Raw genomic sequence first — 18,862 nt, 5'->3', positions numbered from 1 at the left:
TACTGCACATGAAGGGTACTTTGTTTTCTAGTTCACACGGCTTACTTCCAGCAGCACCATATCCACCATACCAACACCACCACTTTGTGGCTCATTGACCTGCTGTGGTATCTGGGTAATGTAACATGGGGAGTGAATGAGTTTGGTTGTGGTGTACCTGTATATCTGTAGATAATTTTGTGTTTTCCTTTTTTTGAAAAGTAAACAAAGTGTTAGTTCACTCCAAGAGAAACTCTAGAATTGGTGGCCTGGTTTACCTCTAATTACATAGGGAGAGATTTCTCTTGAAATCTCACCTAATCAGAGAGTAGGTGAATTTGTGCTGCTGGAGTTCAAAGAATGCTATTTCCTGGTGCCACTGACAAGGCTCATCTCAAGAGGAAGTCTTTCCTTCTGATCCAAGAGGAGTGGCCCAGACTGCTGAGAGACATACAGTATAGGCATGATAAGGAATCTAAACAAGATTTCCTATGACACTGTCACTCTCTGTACTTTCCATACCAAACAGTTTCATCATGATGATCTACCACTGTAAACTAACTATTCTGAGTCAAAATCTCAACATTGTAGTTTGACATTAACAAAGATACATACATGCATACAGCTAAAACAACCAGACTAATACATCACAATATGTAGATTGTAGAAGCCTTTTCACTCACTCTGAAACACCATTACAGTTTTGGCTTCTGTCCAGTTATCCATTAGTGATATTTTAACTTTATTAATACATCTCCCTCCTCCCAGGCTTGCCAGCAAAGCACTGGTCGGTCCAGTTATTCAAAGCTGTGTTTTTTTTAACGTGATGTCCATCACAATAATGAAGTTAGAACCAGTCTGTTCCAAGAGGTGGGCACTAACTGTGTGGTCTGGTCTCAATATGTTGCATGTTATTGACCCTGTATTGCACCTGATTTTCCAAAGAAAATGCTCAAACTGTAGGAGAGTGCATTTCCTGATTCCATCAAGGGTAACAACCCAAACTGAACTTTATTTTTTCTTGTTTCAACATCAATGTAAAATGAACAATAACTGTAGGGAAATCAAAAAGAGGATCACTAACGTTAACACTTTTTTTATTTTTTATTATCATGTACTTCTGAAAAATATAAATCGATCTTTATTACATTCATCCTTTCCCGGTTTGACAAGGGAAAGACCAGAAGTCCTTTGACATTGTGTGCTATGTATTCTATTGACAGGTGAAACAATTATATTAAAAAGGCACATTTAAAAAAAAATATGGTTAAGCATTATGTTTGGGGGCCGTATGCATCAAGCGTCTCATTAGGAGTGCTGAACTAAGATCCATATGTAATATGCCTAAAGCTGCATTTACACAGGAAGCCAATTCTGATATTTTTCCCCCACTAATTAGTCTTTTGACCAATCACATCTTTTCAAAAAATTTCCAGAGCTATGTAATATTATTTGTGATTTAAAAGCAAAAATCCTACATCAGCACTCCTACTCTGAGACACTTGATACATACATCCCCTCATTGACAGACAATATGAAAACTTGTCACCAAACACCACATATACACAATCTCTAAATGGTGTGTAAATTGAGAGCTGTGTACACTATGTTGGTGGTTGTGCAGATAAACCCAATCAGGTTGCATAAGTTGGACAGGCCATGATAGTGGCCAAAGGTGCTCTTGTAGGCCTTGTACTTGGGATCCTGCTCCCTGAGTTTGGCGTAAGCTTCCCTCTGGCTCCCTATCCCTATTTGGTTCCCCAGGCCATGCTCCTGCTCCACCTCCCGCAGCTTGAACATGACCTCTGTGGCAGACGGGCCGAACCACTGTGCGTTTAGACCTGCCATGATGACTGCCAAAAAGTACAGGGCCATCTACAGGGGAAGAACAATTTTTATTCTGAATTGTCGATGACATGTAGATACAACCATTATCTAAATCGGAAATAATCTTAACATTTTGATTGCGCAATCTGTAACGCTTCACCGGTACAGATTGAATCCTGCCCTAAATTACAAAATAGAATGTGATATGACCTGCAGGCTTTCGTGCCAATCCAGCAGCTCTCTGGGGTGGTAGACTGCATACACAGCAAGGCTGACAAAGTTGCTGCCCAGTAGGCAATAGAAATAGACAGGGAACAGCTTGCTTTGCACCAGCCCAAAGGTGTGCAGTGTTACCTGCTTCACCAGTGCAAAACCTGTGGGTGGGAAAAGAGATAATGTAAGTGAGAGAAATGGGGAGACAAATACTGTGCCTCATTCTTAATCTTGGCTTCTTTTGATATGCCACTTCAAGTGTTAGCAAAACCCTACAATCTAACAGATTTCCTCTGCTCATCCCCTATCATCACCTGCTATAAAGGAGACCCACAACTGCATTCCCCATGCGAAGGACAGCACCAGCAGGTGCAGCACTTTCACCAAATCTGTAGGCTCCCCTTGTGTGACCATGGTATTAATCTGGGGGACAAAAATAGGAAAAGTCCCAGATAAATGTTAGCAAGCAAACCAGATAATGAAACGTATTAATTTACAACATTGGGGACATAAAACCAAAAAACACATGCCCACCCAAAATCACTAATTCAACAAAGACCTTTTGAAACCCCTTAAAACAACATAATTTGATGACTGGAAAGTGGTCCGTCTACACGTGCAAGCTTGATTAGCATGCAAGTGATAGTGGCTTCGAGAGATAACAGTTCTGAAAAACGATACTGTTGAGGATTAAATACTTAATTCAATATCACATTTTGGGAATTGGAAACCATGAGTGGAATGGCATTTGTCAGAAACTACAAATGTCGCTAGCACAACCCATAGTAACTCGCTAGCTAGGTGAGTTACACAACTGCGCGGAAGTAGTGTTGCAGTGCATTCCAAAGAGAAGAAAGTGGCTTCTTACTTGTTTGTCTTTCTTTTTTCCTTAAAAAAATACTCAACTGAAAAATAACTACCTGGATGTGGTATGTTGACTGAAGGAAAACTCTCTTTTCGCAACTACCGTTGATCGAACACTAGAACAACACTTCCTCTCTCAAACGTCAATTTCCATTAACCACGCCCCCCAAGCAATATCTACAAATCACATTATCACAAAATGAATATTACGTTTAATTATAACCCACAAACCAATCATCAATGAGATAGAATGTATCTCCGCCTTGTCATTGTGACACCGTTTTTATCCACCCACTTACAATTTACTTAGCTCAGGTCAGTTGACATGGACGACAAGAGGGCCTTGGTGAGTTGGCACTCAATGTCATACAGTACCAAAATAGTTTGTTAGAAGGATTTTCAATACAATGTCGATTGTTGTTTCAGTGTGAACCACCGCCCCTTCCTGCTGAAGGTGTGTAAGTGTTATTGTGTCAATGTGATCATCAGAAAGTAACATAACTTGACAATGCCTGGTGTAATACTCCATGGTCATTGTTCACCGACTTTCTTGAGTTGTCTTCTAGTAGCAGGAGGTGAATCTCAGGAGTCTCTCCGAGATGTGGAAAGAATTAGGTCAGAGGTTAAAACACAAGCCAAGGTGACTAACTGCTTCCTGTAGAATGTAGTATTTTTCCCATATTCACGATTGTCTACTGTTTTATTTGATGGCTTGTATTGGTTACTGTTTTATTCAGGGGATATTGTTTCAATTAATATTTGTTGTTTTGTAGACTATTGATTCCCTGTGCAAAACTCTATTCATGCATGAGGCAGAGAGAACCCAGAATCTCAATACCATGGCAGTCCTTCAATGTAAGGGAGGACACAACACAATCACGCCTGAACCACACCTGACTCTTGATTCCCTGATTATTATTATTTTTTGAATGCATGGGTTACTCTTTACTTGAGTTGAACCCTCTGTCATAAGGGCTAAATAGCACTGTCATAACAATGACTTAAAGATGACATAAACTGTCCTCCTGTCCTTGTTCCTCCAGCCGAGGTGCGCCATTTGGCTGCACATGTTGCCGCCCAGCACTTTGAGGAGCGTTTTGAGGGCCTAGGCTGTGAGGTCTCCACTGAGCTCCACTACCTGCGCAGTCTCATGTCCCACTCTCCCTGCTCCTGTCCTACTCTCCAAGCCTCCTGCTCCAGCACTCACCCCTCAGACATCCAGAGGCAGGCTGCCATCAACCACATCTCTCAGGAACTCTACCACAGGTTGATCTGGATAAGGCAGTCTCAAGTGTGGTGTGGTGGGGATACTTTGGTGAACTACTCTTGCATGATGATAAGTAGACGTTTAGCTCAGTGGGATAATGCAGTAATAACATGTAATTCCCTCTCCATATTTTTCTGTGTATGTTGTCTGTTTCTTCAGTCGAAGAGTCCTGTGGGAGCAGATTGCTGAGCTAAGGGAGGAAGTCCACAACTTTCATGGCCTGCTTAGCAAGTTTGATTTTATGTTTATCAGAACAAGACCCCCTTCCATGATGTTGTTCTAATGGAGGCTTTTTATAAACCTTACTCAAGTTTTCCTTTCCTTTTTAGAAAAACTAAGAGATGAAACAATGCGCAGATTGACAGAGAAATACTGCAAAGATATGGTATTTCAGAGCTCAACATTTCTCTCCCCCAAATCACTTTGACCTGAATGATTTCACTCATCAAACAAATTATACAAACTTTACAATTGAAACAATCTTCTGAACTATACTTGAGCTAAAATGATTTGGACTGCTGAAGCTTATCTCATGTCATGTGACATGTTCTGGAATATGTATCTATCTGTCTCCATTTTCAGTGCTTGGAGAGCAGGATTGACAGCTATCAGATGAAGGACGACACACTCAAACTGCAGAGGCCTCAGGACATGCTCAGGTCAAATTTAAGGTGAAAGCTCTGGGGTGAGGTTAGAGTAGACGAGCATGGCAAGCAATCTGACAGACTGCTATTACTAAAGGAATTATGATGATGCATCCTTATAACAAGTGTTCTCCCCTAGGTCAGATGTTTCTGAGTTACAGAATAAGAGTCAGACTATAACAATATCGAAAGGCAAGGCTCCCAATAAAACAGGTAAGATATCTGGTAATTAACTTTCTGTTGATCCACAAAAGATACAGCATTTGCATTGAAATACAAAGTGTATTTTTCTGTTTGCTCAGATCAGTTTTTATTGCTGTGTGCATGGTCTCTTGCATCGCACACTAGGCCGAACTGAACGAATAGGATAGAGGGTTATGCCCGTTCCATGATCTCGCCATCACGGTTGACAACTCCATTGTGTCCTCCTCCCAGAGTGCTAAGAACCTTGGCGTGATCCTGGACAACACCCTGTCGTTCTCAACTCACATCAAGGCGGTGACCCGTTCCTGTAGGTTCATGCTCTACAACATTCGCAGAGTACGACCCTGCCTCACGCAGGAAGCGGCGCAGGTCCTAATCCAGGCACTTGTCATCTCCCGTCTGGATTACTGCAACTCGCTGTTGGCTGGGCTCCCTGCCTGTGCCATTAAACCCCTACAACTCATCCAGAACGCCGCAGCCCGTCTGGTGTTCAACTTTCCCAAGTTCTCTCACGTCACCCCGCTCCTCCGCTCTCTCCACTGGCTTCCAGTTGAAGCTCGCATCCGCTACAAGACCATGGTGCTTGCCTACGGAGCTGTGAGGGGAACGGCACCTCCGTACCTTCAGGCTCTGATCAGGCCCTACACCCAAACAAGGGCACTGCGTTCATCCACCTCTGGCCTGCTCGCCTCCCTACCTCTGAGGAAGTACAGTTCCCGCTCAGCCCAGTCAAAACTGTTCGCTGCTCTGGCACCCCAATGGTGGAACAAACTCCCTCACGACGCCAGGTCAGCGGAGTCAATCACCACCTTCCGGAGACACCTGAAACCCCACCTCTTTAAGGAATACCTAGGATAGGATAAAGTAATCCTTCTAACCCCCCCCCCTTAAAAGAGTTAGATGCACTATTGTAAAGTGGTTGTTCCACTGGATATCATAAGGTGAATGCACCAATTTGTAAGTCGCTCTGGATAAGAGCGTCTGCTAAATGACTTAAATGTAAATGTTATGCCAGCCACTTCAGATTCAGATTCAGGCAAAGTGGAACATGTGCCAAAGGAATGACACCAAAGATCAAAGTGGAAATCAATGTGTCTGCCAGGTAAATGAAAGCACACAAATAACATTCTTTGCTGTTTCTCATCTATTACTGACAACAGTAATTCATGTTATCATCTAATTAATAAGCACACTTAAATTGATGTATATGTTATAAGGGTAAACACATTAGAAGTGAATTCTTCATTTTGTCTCTGTTGCAGAAGGTTATAAAGTTCATAGCTGAAATCCTCAATCTACCTTTTGCCCTACCTTGTCTCACACTGTCTTCTTTATGACAGCCAAATAAAATAACATTTGGTCTACACTGACAATTATTTTCTGTTTGAGCTTTGTGCATTCAACACATTTCTTTATCAATAATTCAGGTAAAAGGCTGTTTTTTTAAATCAATAATTTTGTACTGTAGACTATTAAACACAGGAGGTTGATGGCACCTTCGTTGGGGAGGACAGGCTCATAGTAATGGCTGGAACAGAATAAATAAAATGGTAATCAAACTCATTAATACATTATTTCCATGTGTTTGATACCATTGAATTTATTCCATTCCAGCCATTATTATGAGCCGTCCTCCCCTCAGCAGCCTCCTGTGGTAGACTACATAATCAATATATATATTAGAATTATTTTGGGATTGTATCAAAGAGGTATATAAATTCTGAGAGGCGGGTTGATAATTTTGTTTGACCAATGACAACCCTAAAATGCGCCTTAATCTTCCAATCAGATGAAAGAGTTCAGAATAATTTCCGGATACAATTTCTATTTGTTAGCGTCATTACTTGGGTCACTTATCTGGTAAGAAAATGCTTAATCCAGCGTGCTTTACTATATGGCTAACATGCAAACAACTAAATTATATATCCAGCTCGATTTTAAATTACATGTGTGATTCTCCTATATTTTTTTTGGGTGCATAGCTAGCATATTACAAATCCAGCGTTAGTTAGCTAACACAAGCTAACTTTGTTTTCCTCGCGCTCTAACGTTACTAGCTAATACTATCTAGCTGTCTCTTCAGAAATCATCCCAAAATAAACGGTTCATGCAATTAACAATATTGTTGGAAATGGACTTATTGAATTTGCAGGAGGTTTTGTATAAAAGGCATTATTGTTGAGCTCCTATTTTATAGCTGCAAGCTATAAAAAAGTCCATGCGCGATGGCGGGGAACTTAGCTACTACACACTTGTGTAGTGTGAACATGGCTCCAACAAGAGAATAGTAACGTTAATCATCGACATCTGACTTTTTTAAATGATCGAAAATAAAATATCATTTGAATTTATGTGGAAAATACGGTTAAAAATGTGTTTGTTTACACAAGCGTGATGTATTAGCTCGCACATGCGTACTAGCAGATGGTCTATAGCGGCAGAATATTGATGCATTTATAACATCTCGTAAATTTGCAAATAGGGGCATAGGACTGGGGAAAATACATTTCAACGCACCTCCAACTCGTAATTACTAATGGGAAACTTGTCTGTCATCCCTGTGCTCCAATTTGCTCTACTGCCCATATGATGAACTCTGTCTGACATCAACTACTAAGGCCAATACCTCGATAACAGCAATTTCAGCAGTTAAATTCAACAACAAAACATGATTTATAAAAGTGTTATTTTAACACTAATATGTCTGAGCATGAAAGCTGTACTTTTTCGTTCATGGTTGACACAGCTTGTTTGCCATTAACCAGCAATCGGCATTCTCAACGAGTTCAAAGCACATGAACCCGCACATTCGTTGTTCCCAGTTTACAAGTAGTATTTTCCGAAATTACGCGATGAACGCAGCATATGACTTTGCCCAAAATCAAATGAATATCATCACCATACACTAGATATAATATATGCTAGCTAACACGATTGACCTAATTATTTATTGAATTTGACCGTCAACAGAACTTGTTTTGTAAAAACAGAAAAATGTAGCTATTGTATTTTACAGATTATACATGGAGAATGGGACGCCGAAAGTCAAAGAGGAAGCCACCTCCCAAAAAGAAACTGACGGGTAACTTGGACACCCAATTCACCTGTCCCTTTTGTAACCACGAGAAGTCCTGTGATGTCAAAATGTAAGTTCGCTTGGTTGTGTTGAACAGCATATGGTCTGGCTGTAAAATATGATCACTGATTACATGTTGATACATATCCTAACACCCTATCCAAATGCACATTTTCTTTTCTCTTTTCAGGGAACGCACTCGAAACACAGGAATAATATCGTGCACCGTCTGCTTGGAAGAATTCCAGACCCCCATTACTTGTATCCTTTCGATTCTTTGATTGGATCACTATATTCACATATCTACACACCATATAGCTCCCAGATTGGCTTGTGCATTTGTAAATAAATACAATTTAAAAGCCAAGTCTTTACAACTGTACCTCCCAAATGAACTTTTCCTTGACATTTGTCTCCAGATCTTTCAGAACCAGTGGATGTTTACAGTGATTGGATAGATGCTTGCGAAGCAGCCAATCAGTAGCAGTGGTCCCCCTGACTCTATTCCTGTCTGACCTCACCCCTCATTCCCTACGATGGGTCACATATCTCTGGCTGGGCCAGGGCTTTGTCAAGTAGTGAATGTGGAGAACAAACAAAGACAGATAACACATCTGTGAAATCTTCAGTGTCTACACACTAATGGATTTGATATGAAGAAAGATACACTTCCTGTTCTCCCTCTGTGGCAGGGTGGGATGGGGGTAGGGCAATGAAATGTCCCAATGGTCCTGATCTTTGAGAATACCACTAAGTTTCAAACCACCTAATCATTTGTTATGTTTTACAGGCAAGCCTGTTGGTGGATATGTCTTTAGACTTTCCCAAGCTGCCATGTCCCCCTTTTAATGGAGCAAGTAGATTTCATTAGTAAAAATTTAAAAGGGGTGATTCTGTAGTTTTTTTTGTTTGATGTCATGATTTTTATTTCAATTAGTTTTTTTTGTATGGGAATGACTTGAACAATAAACACATCAATGTAATTCACACCTAACTGCATCTGTCACATACCGCTGAAATGGTTAAAATATCTAGGAACAAATATGAATGAAAAATAATCCGATATGGCCTGGTGGCAAGTTTTGCACTCACAACCCAAATTAAATTATTGTAATTCTGATGTGATTTATTGTATTGCAGCTAATTTCATTGTAAGTGAAAGCCAAATAAATACAAGATTTTCAGAATACTGAGCAATTGATAGTCTGAACAACATTGACACACATTTTAGACCAGAGGGTAATATTGCCAATTGTATTTTGGCTAGGCACTGTTGGCTCTCATTCTAAACTAAAAATATTTTCTTAATGCACAACTGACTTCGTATATATCTATTGGACATGTGACAATACAGAATAAGTTAGGTGCTTTAATAAAAGACACCTCTTGTGGCGCAAATGACTTTTACCTTAAATCTGTGGAATGTAGTTTATTTTTTTCAAGTGTTAAAGGGATTTCAAAACACTAGATGGCACACTAATGTAGGGGGGAAAATGACACATGGCATTCAGATTATGAGCTCAGCATCAAACAACGTTCCGTTTAAGCCGTATTAAGCCTTCAAAACTTTTGAAGGCTTAATACTAAGCCTTCAAAACTTTTGACAAATCATCACTATAAATTCCAGAGGTCAGAACCTCAGGAGGGACTCTATTTTATGTAGCTTTATCTCCAATACTTCCTATTTAAAAACACATCACAATACCACCCAGTAACCGATATCAAGACCTTTCAATTTTATCTTAAAGGGATAGTTCACCCAAATTAAAAAATAATGTTGTTTTCCTTCCTGTAAGCAATCTATGGACAAGGTATAACCAATCCATGCTTTGTACATGAGCATGCAAGGCATAGAGATGTGTTCTGTGGAACGTTGCAGGTGCAACAAAGGAAGTGTCTGATCTCGAACAAACCTCTTAGCAAGCAAACTAGCCTGCTTTTCAAAGGTTTGGTCAAGCATGCACAGTTTAATGTTTAAACCATTAGCAGCTGTGTTAGGCTACATTATCCCGAGCATAAATATGTTGCAGACTTATGCTATTCATTTGCGACTGCTGGTACAAGGTGATTACTTAATGAATCCACAGAATGACTGTCACATCTTGCAGTGCTCAAAATCACATTACATTCAAGATCTGCGGTGGGTACACCATATCATGTAGTAGTTAGTGATACAGGGTCTGCTGTATTGAGCTATGACTAAGTGGACGTTAATAGGACCGTTGGCTCGTGTATAACAGCGTGCAGATGTTATGGCTCTCAATGACCTGACTTATCCGCCTTTCTTCTCGTCATAAACTATTCTATCCATGTGCATATTCAACAAGGTGATGCAAAGTGCAAATAGCGCAGCAATATATTAAAGCTGTGTGCCATGGAGACTATAGGGGGATTATAACTTGTCTCATGCAAACTGGCCTATATGACATCCACATTAACATAGCTGACACAATGGCAAACATTTAATCTGCATTGTTTACCACTAATGAAGTATGCGAGACGTGTTGAATACTGCTAATAATACTAAAAATATTCAAATCTATTGGCTTTTCACGATGCCTACAGGGGCTCACATTAATTCAAGTATCAGGTTTGAGAACCCTACTACTGATCTTCTAATGATTTAAAGAGTACTAGAAAAACATTCCATCTGTGGTATAAAATGGCTGGTTGGCAGTCCTGTGAGCTAGAGCAGGGATTTTAGCACAGCGCAGAGGTGCATACAAAGGCAAAGTCATAAGGAATACATCTGATCAAAGCTTCTAGTCCATGTCCCTGTGTCCTGGAAGACTCAGTCTGATTCTGTGGGCCCCGAGTCATCCAGAGGGATTGAATCCCAGAGCTGACTCCTGTTCCTCAGGGGTTAAAGGTTAACAGCAACATGTCGGTCACTTCTTTCCATTCAATGAACTTTTTCCTGTATTCTCAATGTTTAAGCTTGATGGGGGATCTACAACTGAAAATCAAAAATTTTATAAACTATAAAAGATCTATAAATAAAAAATGATTAATTAAGGAATTGGGTCTCTTGACATTATTAGTATTTTTAGTATTTATTTTCATCGTATTTGAATAGAAAAATCTCCATTGCAAAGTGAGAGAGGTGTGTGGGCAACTACATTAAATTGATTTTAAAAAACAATATCAAAGAGATTGAACCAGGCATAAATCCCCTCAAAGGACAAAAATTATTTGAATGGTTGATCACAAAAAAAAAACAGCAAGGGATGAGGATAATGAAAACAGTAAATAACAGTTTGGGTGGTCTTGCTGGTGGAGAGGGGTTATTGAGAGGAGGGGACTGGAGTTATCCTGTTCTCTTTAGTCATAGTACATAGTACCGTCAAACTCAGCCCTCTCCCCGTTGTTGATGAATTCATCAGGGTTGGAGCAGTACTTGTTGTCGTAGACCTGCCGAGGGAGGCCATATGTGGTCATGCCCTGTTGGGACGCCATCTTGTTGGTGCCCATCTGCAGTGAGACGGTGGAGGTGTCGCATTCCTCCAAGCCCAGACTCTTGTCATAGATGTGTCTCCTGGTGCCAGGGGCCGTCATGCCAGACTGAGAGAGGAAGAAAAGCAGGGGAGGATTAGATATAGGCTACAAAGTGTAATATTTTATATCATATTAATTGCTTTCATGATAGGCAGAGAGAGGGAAAACTCCCAAGATGTACAGAATGTTAGTCAATTCTATCTCTACCAGAGAATATCTATTTGTGACATCAAATGGCGCCCCACCTGGTTGGCACCCTTATTGGTGCCCATCTGGAGGCTGATGGTGGATTGGTCCAGAGGGTTCTCCATTCCCCCCCTCGGGTCGTACAGGTGACGCCGCGTGCCATAAGATGTCATGCCCTTCTGGCTGGCAAGTTTGTTGGTACCCATCTGGACAGGCAGGCAAAGGTAGTGCACTGGTTATGCCTGAACTATAATACCATTAAAACAATCCTATCGGCCAAACTAAAAACAAATGAAGGTATGTTATAACATGCTGCTACTACTACTTATATTACACATGTAATAACAGTGATATCTTCGTGTATAAGGTGTATATGATACAAAGACTGTTCTGACCTGCAGGCCGATGACATTGCGCCCTTCCTTCAGCATGTCTGGGGCAAAACGGCGCTGGTGTGCTGTTGCATACTTCACTCCCATGTCATGCTTGGAGTGGAAACCTTTGGACTGGGCCTGGTGAAAGAGGGGAAGGTTAGAAAAACAGATGATGGATCCTCACGTGAGGTAGAAGTAGGTTTCTTACAAGCCACTGACAATACTTTCTACATACAGTATTGTACAATGTACTGAGATTCCTCTATGGGTTTCCACTCACAATTCCAGCCAGGGTGATGAGCGTGCTCTGGACCTGGGTGTAGTTGGTATTCTCAAACAGGTCGTTGGCCTCAAACAAATCGTATGGCTTCATACCATAAACTGTGATGGCTCGGACAAAATTGCCAATGTTTTCCAGCTGGGCAATGAAAAGGAAGAAGAATTAGCCAAGAGCAAATGGTCCACTGAGGTAAAAGCAAGAGTACAAACAAAGAGGACACCAGTTACTGAGTTATTTGTTATTTTGATATTGTCATGTTTCTTTAAATAGTCATTCTATTTGAGACTCAGGACTTCAAAATGATCAGCTTTCTGGGGTTTTCTTCAAAGCCCTACTCACCAGTTGGATAACCTTTTTCTCTTTTATTCCTGACAAAGGGACCACCACATGTGAGTGCATTGATTCTTAGTAACATTGTATGTCATGGATGATTCTTTGGAAGTGCCTCAACAAACACTTAAAAGTGCTGTTTTCTTTTTGAGTCTCATATAAAGAGATCTGAAGACGCACGCTGAGATGTGCCTCATTAAACGACGTAGCTGCAGCTTGGAATGTAAATAAATAAACACTATGCCAAGCAAAAGACTACCTATCTGGTTACATATTTTAGCGAGTTCAGTGATGAAAGGTATGGAGTGGAAAAAACTACTGACTCTTGGCATGCTTATGCTGCTCAATACTATGCAAAGTATCTATAATAACTATAGCCTACTGCACGTCATGATGGACATGATGTTATATAATAATACAAAAACAATTATTCTGTCTCAGAACAAGCTTACCTGATGCCAGTTTTGAGGGGAAGTGTTAATCTTTCTCACAGATCCTGGCTGAAGTGTGTTGATAAGTCTACACACAAGGAAAGAGAAAGCACAGAACAACAGTCAAAATACTGTTCTGACTTTGAGTGGCCCAGTCATCATTAACAGTGTGGAAATGAATGAGACTGAACGATATTGGAAGCAAAAGAAAGTCATATGGTGATATGACACACAATATGCTCTGCCATTCTACATGACATTCTGTACGGCCACAGTACTGAGGAGAGTATCGCTCACTCACTCGCACAAGATGACCCCATCCTTTAGATTCTCCATGAAAGGATCAGCGATCTTCTTGCCTGTTACGTCCTGGATCCACAGCCTCAGCTCCTCCTCCTTCTGGGGGTCATACTTCTGGGCCAACTGAAGAGGCATTCGGAAAGTTTTCAGACCCCTTCACTTTTCCCACATTTTGTTACATTTCAGCCTTATTCTAAAATGGATGAAGTTATTATTTTTCCTCTACACACAATACCCCATAATGACAAAGCGAAAACAACGCAGTGAAGGGGTCTTAATACTTCCCAAATGCATTGTAAATGTGTTGGATTTGACTGCATCCTAACATCTGCAGACACTCAGGTTAATGTCTTGTAACTGTCAGTTCTGCATGATGAATGATCTTGTGACAGGTGCTTGGCTACCTGAAAAATACAAATGATCTTACAACAAACTGTAACTATAGTAAAAGAGCCATTGAAGTATGATATTCATCAGAGCTATTATCCCTCCTCCCTTTTCCTTTCTCATCTTGTAACAGAGGGATAACATTCCTCTCCACTTTCCTTTGAAAGCCTACCCATTGTAATAAGACCTAAAGATGAAGATTAGAGTTAAAAAACAACAGGAAGAAAATGAAAAATGGCCATGGGACATTCCTGCATGGAGAAACACTGATTCTCCGCTTCCTTGTATTTCCCTATTGGCACAAACGCATCCCCCTAATACCAGAAATTCTATGGTGGGTCTGTAGCCCCCCTCTCGCTCTGCGCTCTCTCCTTTTCTGAATGTTCTGCTCACTCACAGTCTGGGAGAGGGCTTGTGAGACCAGGAGCCAACACAAACAGGTATTTCAAAGCAGCAGGGTTTGCGTAGCTTCCAGTCCATCACACCAAACTTGGGAGAAACAGCTCTCCCTATTACTCCTCCCTGTGCTCCTTCTCTACCTCTGGGTTTTCCGGAATCTGTCCTTTTACAGTGACGCGATCTACTCAGGCAAACCACATCTGATAATGAGATGCCAAGACCTGCAGATAGCACTTGCATCCAGCCAAGGTATTTGGGTCAGAGTTTCATTTAACTGTGTCAGGAGGTCAGGAATGTAATCAGAACTGGTTCATTTATTTAAAAATGTATACGTCTTTGATGCCAAAATTGGCACCTATCCATTGATTCTATCAGTGTTTTTCATGTATGAACTCAGTGGAGAAAATATAAATTAAATCAGCGTAGGCCATGGCATAAGGAATAAAATGGTTTAAGTTGATACAAACAGGGGTGAAAGTAGGACGGAACGGTCCAGTATGGAGTACTGGCAAAATAAAGAGTGGGTTTACGTCATACCGGTAAAACATGAACCTATCACAATAATTAAAACAGATTTCAAGAAAACTGTTGGCTATCACACTATTTATCATACCGCATGTCATTCGCATGAAAAATTAGTGAATTTTTGAAAACTTGTGGAATACGCTCCAAAATGCAGTGTGGTTCAACAACAACACTGACATTCTGATAAGGCAGAGATGAGTGGCCAAGACCGAGATGCACGCGGACAGCAGTATACACATCAATTCAGGTTACAAGACTTGTGTGGGCCTAATGAAGGACAACCACCGAATGTCATTCGAAACACTTTTTGGTGTTTTGTAAGTGATGTATCTTTGCATTTATCAAAAGGCACTGCTGTATGGATTCACGGAATTATTTTAGCGTGGAATAGCGTAATAGTTGGAATAGTAACTGAAGTCTGGACACTGACTGTAGGCCTCACATGTCGCCTATTATAATGTTAACTCCTGCAGAATTAAGTGTTCCTCTCAGTAAAATTATAGACCAAATGCTAATTTTGTCTCCGGAACAGGAGTGGAGAAATACGATTTATTTATTTCAGCATTTTGAGAGAATGAGATTGAGGCTTTTAGGGACCTGTTGTGTAGCCTTAAAGTGCAATTTTCTTCAGCTACATAAAAGCTGACAGTATTTCATTTTCAGCCACATTAAATATGCATCCAAGACGAACTGAAATACTATCAGAAACATGTTGGATCGTTTTCACAGCTTTTCATTTCCTTTAAACCGGTCAAACAGATGCATTCTCCCTGGTCCCTAAACGTCCTCGCTCCGTGAGAGAAGCAGAAATGAAAGAGTAACTTTAACTATGTCACCTATACGGAACAAAGATTTAAACGCAACATGCAACAATATCAAAGATTTTACTGAGTTACAGTTCATAGAAAGAAATCAGTCAATTGAAATAAATTCATTCACCTGACTAGGTAGGGGCGCTGGGGATGGCATAGGCCCACCAACTCGGGAGCCAGGTCCACCCACTGGTGAGTCAGGCCCAGCCAATCAGAATGAGTTTTTCCCCGCAAAAGGGCTTTATTACAGACAGAAATACTCCTCAGCACTCCCACTCCCCCTCCTCAGACGATCATGCAGGTGAAGAAGGTGGATGTGGAGGTCCTGGGCTGGCATGGTTACATGTGGTCTGCGGTTGTGAGGCCAGTTGGACATACTGCCAAATTCTCTAAAACAACGTTGTAGGCGGCTTATAGTCAAGAAATGTACATTAAATTGTCTGGCAACTGCTCTGTTAGACATTCCTGCAGTCGGCATGCCAATTGCATGCTCCCTCAAGACATCTGTGACATTGTGTTGTATGACAAAACTGCTAGTGGCATTTTATTGTCCCCAGCACAAGGTGCACCTGTGTAATGATTATGTGGTTTAATTAGCTTCTTGATATGCCACATCTGGCAAAGGGGAAATGCTCACGAACAGGGATGCAAACAGATTTCTGCACAACATTTTAGAGAAATAAGCTTTTAGTGGATATGGAACATTTCTGGGATCTTTTATTTCAGCTCATGGAAAATGGGACCAACACTTTACATGTCGCGTTTATATTTTTGTTCAGTATAGATTGTAGTTGATGCACTGATAATTCTATCGATTTATGCCATCATTAGCAAGGCTTTATCTAGTATTCTAGATGAGCATCAAGTAATGACAGAAGAGGAGCTGTAAGGATCTAATTATAGACAAGTTGACTAACAAATGTAACAAAATAAAAAGCAGAAAAATATCTAAGTATATCTTAAAAACTATTCCCGCACCCCCTGTTGTTCAGACGTCCATGAGTAACTTGCGCAGGTAGCCTACATTAGCGTTTTGAAGTAATTGATTGACACTCAGATGAAAACACATGACAGGTCATGTTTATACCACATAAAAAAATAGGCTAATACATTTTAAAAGTTAAAGGACAAATCTTTACTATTAGGCCTGTAGAGATTCTATTAAATTAATAGGGATTCTATATGTAATTCTACGATTTTCTTAAAGTGTGTACACACCCAGGAGGTCCCTGTACCGGGAATACATTACATTTACTTTCACCCCTGGATACAAACAATCATGTTGAAGGTTGACATTCCAGTGAATCCACAAGGCTTTGTTCTGTCTGCCTCTCCTCTGCCTCAACAGTGTTTTGTCATTCCCCACTGGAGTGTAAATTGTTTACAGAGAGACACTTGCTCAGGTTGTAAGACAGAGCTCAGGGACACCTTAAAAGGAGGTTTAGGTTGCTGACGTACTTGTCTATCAGTCTCTGGAGCATATCCACTGTCATCGGATGTCATACCATATATATATATATACTGACTGATACACTATTGAATATGACCTATTTCTATACTACAGCACTAATAACCATGGTGGCCAAGTATAAGGACATGTTTGTTTGAAGAGTGCCCCTATGAAAGTATGGACAGGAAACCACTATGTATGCAGGAACCAGGGCTCTTCCAACACGATAAGGTTGATGATAGGGATAGCAAATTCAGTTGTCATTGACAGACATGGAGTTGGGAGTTCTAGAATATCCTGGGATAGTTATTGACCCCATTGGCAGAGTCATGCTGTGTCCAAGCTGAACATGGGTTGTCAGCAGTTATGACACACACACACATATTGTGCATCACTGTTATTGCACTGTCACTGAAAATACAATCTCTCCCAAACATTAGTGGATGTTGATAGCACAGTCGCCTACATGGTAGGCCTACAGTAGCTGGTCCATAGACTCTTGGTTGGTGTTGATGACTCATTTAGTTCTCGCTTAGACTTTAAAGGGGCAATCTGCAGTTCAAACAATAACAAAGCAGACAAACCGCCACTGATTTGGTAAAATAGCTTAGGGATGGGTCTGTAGAAATGTAACCACTGATTGGTTCTGATGATGGGGTAAGAACAAGGAACTAAGCTAATGAAGGATTTATAAGTCATATTCTTCAAGAATCAATGGGTATCATGAATTTAAAAGTCCAAAATGAATGTACCGATCACAGATTGACCCTTTAAAAAATATATACATACTGGTAGCCTTCTAGAGACACCTTGAAATCAGGCCTTGTGGGCTCATCTGCGAGTAATTATGTCATTGTGTTCTGTGACAGACAGGTTAGGTGATATCACCTGTAATCTAAACGACCCAGTTCGAAGTTATGAATCAGAGACAATTGGTTTGGATGCCCTCACATATTAAACGATAAAGTAAACTGTCAGAATGGTAGGCTGCCATTTATCAGTATAGGCCTAGGCCCTAGACCTAATGATTAATCCATGATCACCATTGACAGTCCAATTTGACAGTCCAAAAAGCCTATTCGACAAAATCTCCTAACAGAAAGCAAAAAGATATTATTGGCCCTCGATATACCATTGGTTCCCCTACAACTAATACATCTGAGAAGATGCACGTAGTGACAAGATATGCGAGCGTCAAGTGCGCACCTTCCTGAGTGCGAGCATTCTCTTGGCCCACTGATGTCAATTACGCAAAGACCCCATTATTTTCATTTCAATTAAAAGGAAAGCTACATGACATGCGAGATACATACCTTACTTTTGACCTCAGCAGAAAGTCCGAAGGATGGTCCACCTTTGAAATTCTTTGACATAGTTATCTTTGATTATTCACAGAGGAGATTTTAAAATGTTGAAATACACCCCTCTATCCTGGCACGAGAAAACCCACAGCGAAGTCCTCTTTCTCCCTGGACTCCAATGGATATGACAGACCCGCGGATTCAGATTCTGTAACGTTCTTGCTCGCTCTGGTGAGGCTGTGGACCACTTTGCAACACTTTTCTCAATCTTTTTTAAACTCTTCCCATCTGTGGATTTCTGGAGTACGGCGCGATTGGCTAGGGCCACCATCCAATCCCGACGCTGCCTCTTCCTCTGGGTGATGTCACCAGTATGGCATTAGACTCACTCAGTGTCACTTTTTCCACCTTAAGGGGAATTGGATGTTGGATGGATGATCCTTTTCAATTGCCTAATTTTACTGCATCCAATTTCACATTCATTACCAAATGAAATAAATATCAAGCACATCACAAAT

At 40.7% G+C, this 18,862-nt stretch overlaps 3 protein-coding genes across 5 annotated transcripts; 1 reads left to right on the top strand and 2 right to left on the bottom strand.

The window, feature by feature from the left end:
* Positions 1–1,059: 1,059 nt before the first annotated feature.
* LOC139576573 (transmembrane protein 205-like) lies at positions 1,060–3,092 on the bottom strand. 2 transcript variants are annotated; one of them, XM_071402825.1, is made up of 4 exons: positions 2,888–3,092; positions 2,334–2,442; positions 2,017–2,180; positions 1,060–1,854 (listed from the first exon to the last, which is right to left on the bottom strand). In XM_071402825.1, exons 2-4 carry the CDS (start codon positions 2,431–2,433, stop codon positions 1,552–1,554), a joined length of 567 nt encoding a protein of 188 aa, XP_071258926.1. In that variant the 5' UTR covers positions 2,434–2,442; positions 2,888–3,092; the 3' UTR covers positions 1,060–1,551. The 2 variants fall into 2 exon arrangements, with proteins under 2 accessions (XP_071258926.1, XP_071258917.1); XM_071402816.1 differs by having other exon boundaries at positions 2,940–3,069.
* Positions 3,093–6,771: 3,679 nt separating this feature from the next.
* LOC139576591 (transcription elongation factor 1 homolog) lies at positions 6,772–9,063 on the top strand. The gene is made up of 4 exons (XM_071402858.1): positions 6,772–6,858; positions 8,015–8,144; positions 8,265–8,335; positions 8,494–9,063. Exons 2-4 carry the CDS (start codon positions 8,029–8,031, stop codon positions 8,556–8,558), a joined length of 252 nt encoding a protein of 83 aa, XP_071258959.1. The 5' UTR covers positions 6,772–6,858; positions 8,015–8,028; the 3' UTR covers positions 8,559–9,063.
* A 425-nt stretch (positions 9,064–9,488) lies between these two features.
* LOC139576560 (calponin-1-like) lies at positions 9,489–18,607 on the bottom strand. 2 transcript variants are annotated; one of them, XR_011675146.1, is made up of 8 exons: positions 18,357–18,607; positions 13,472–13,593; positions 13,192–13,258; positions 12,410–12,547; positions 12,151–12,267; positions 11,815–11,961; positions 9,664–11,635; positions 9,489–9,632 (listed from the first exon to the last, which is right to left on the bottom strand). XR_011675146.1 is itself a non-coding variant. In XM_071402785.1 (7 exons), exons 1-7 carry the CDS (start codon positions 18,414–18,416, stop codon positions 11,396–11,398), a joined length of 891 nt encoding a protein of 296 aa, XP_071258886.1. In that variant the 5' UTR covers positions 18,417–18,607; the 3' UTR covers positions 9,489–11,395. The 2 variants fall into 2 exon arrangements, 1 of the variants encoding a protein (XP_071258886.1); XM_071402785.1 differs by having other exon boundaries at positions 9,489–11,635.
* Between the last annotated feature and the right edge of the window lie 255 nt (positions 18,608–18,862).

This window comes from Salvelinus alpinus, chromosome 1, assembly GCF_045679555.1.
Source record: "Salvelinus alpinus chromosome 1, SLU_Salpinus.1, whole genome shotgun sequence".
Classification (NCBI taxonomy): Eukaryota; Metazoa; Chordata; class Actinopteri; order Salmoniformes; family Salmonidae; genus Salvelinus; species Salvelinus alpinus.
This window is presented reverse-complemented; position numbering and strand designations above follow the sequence as displayed.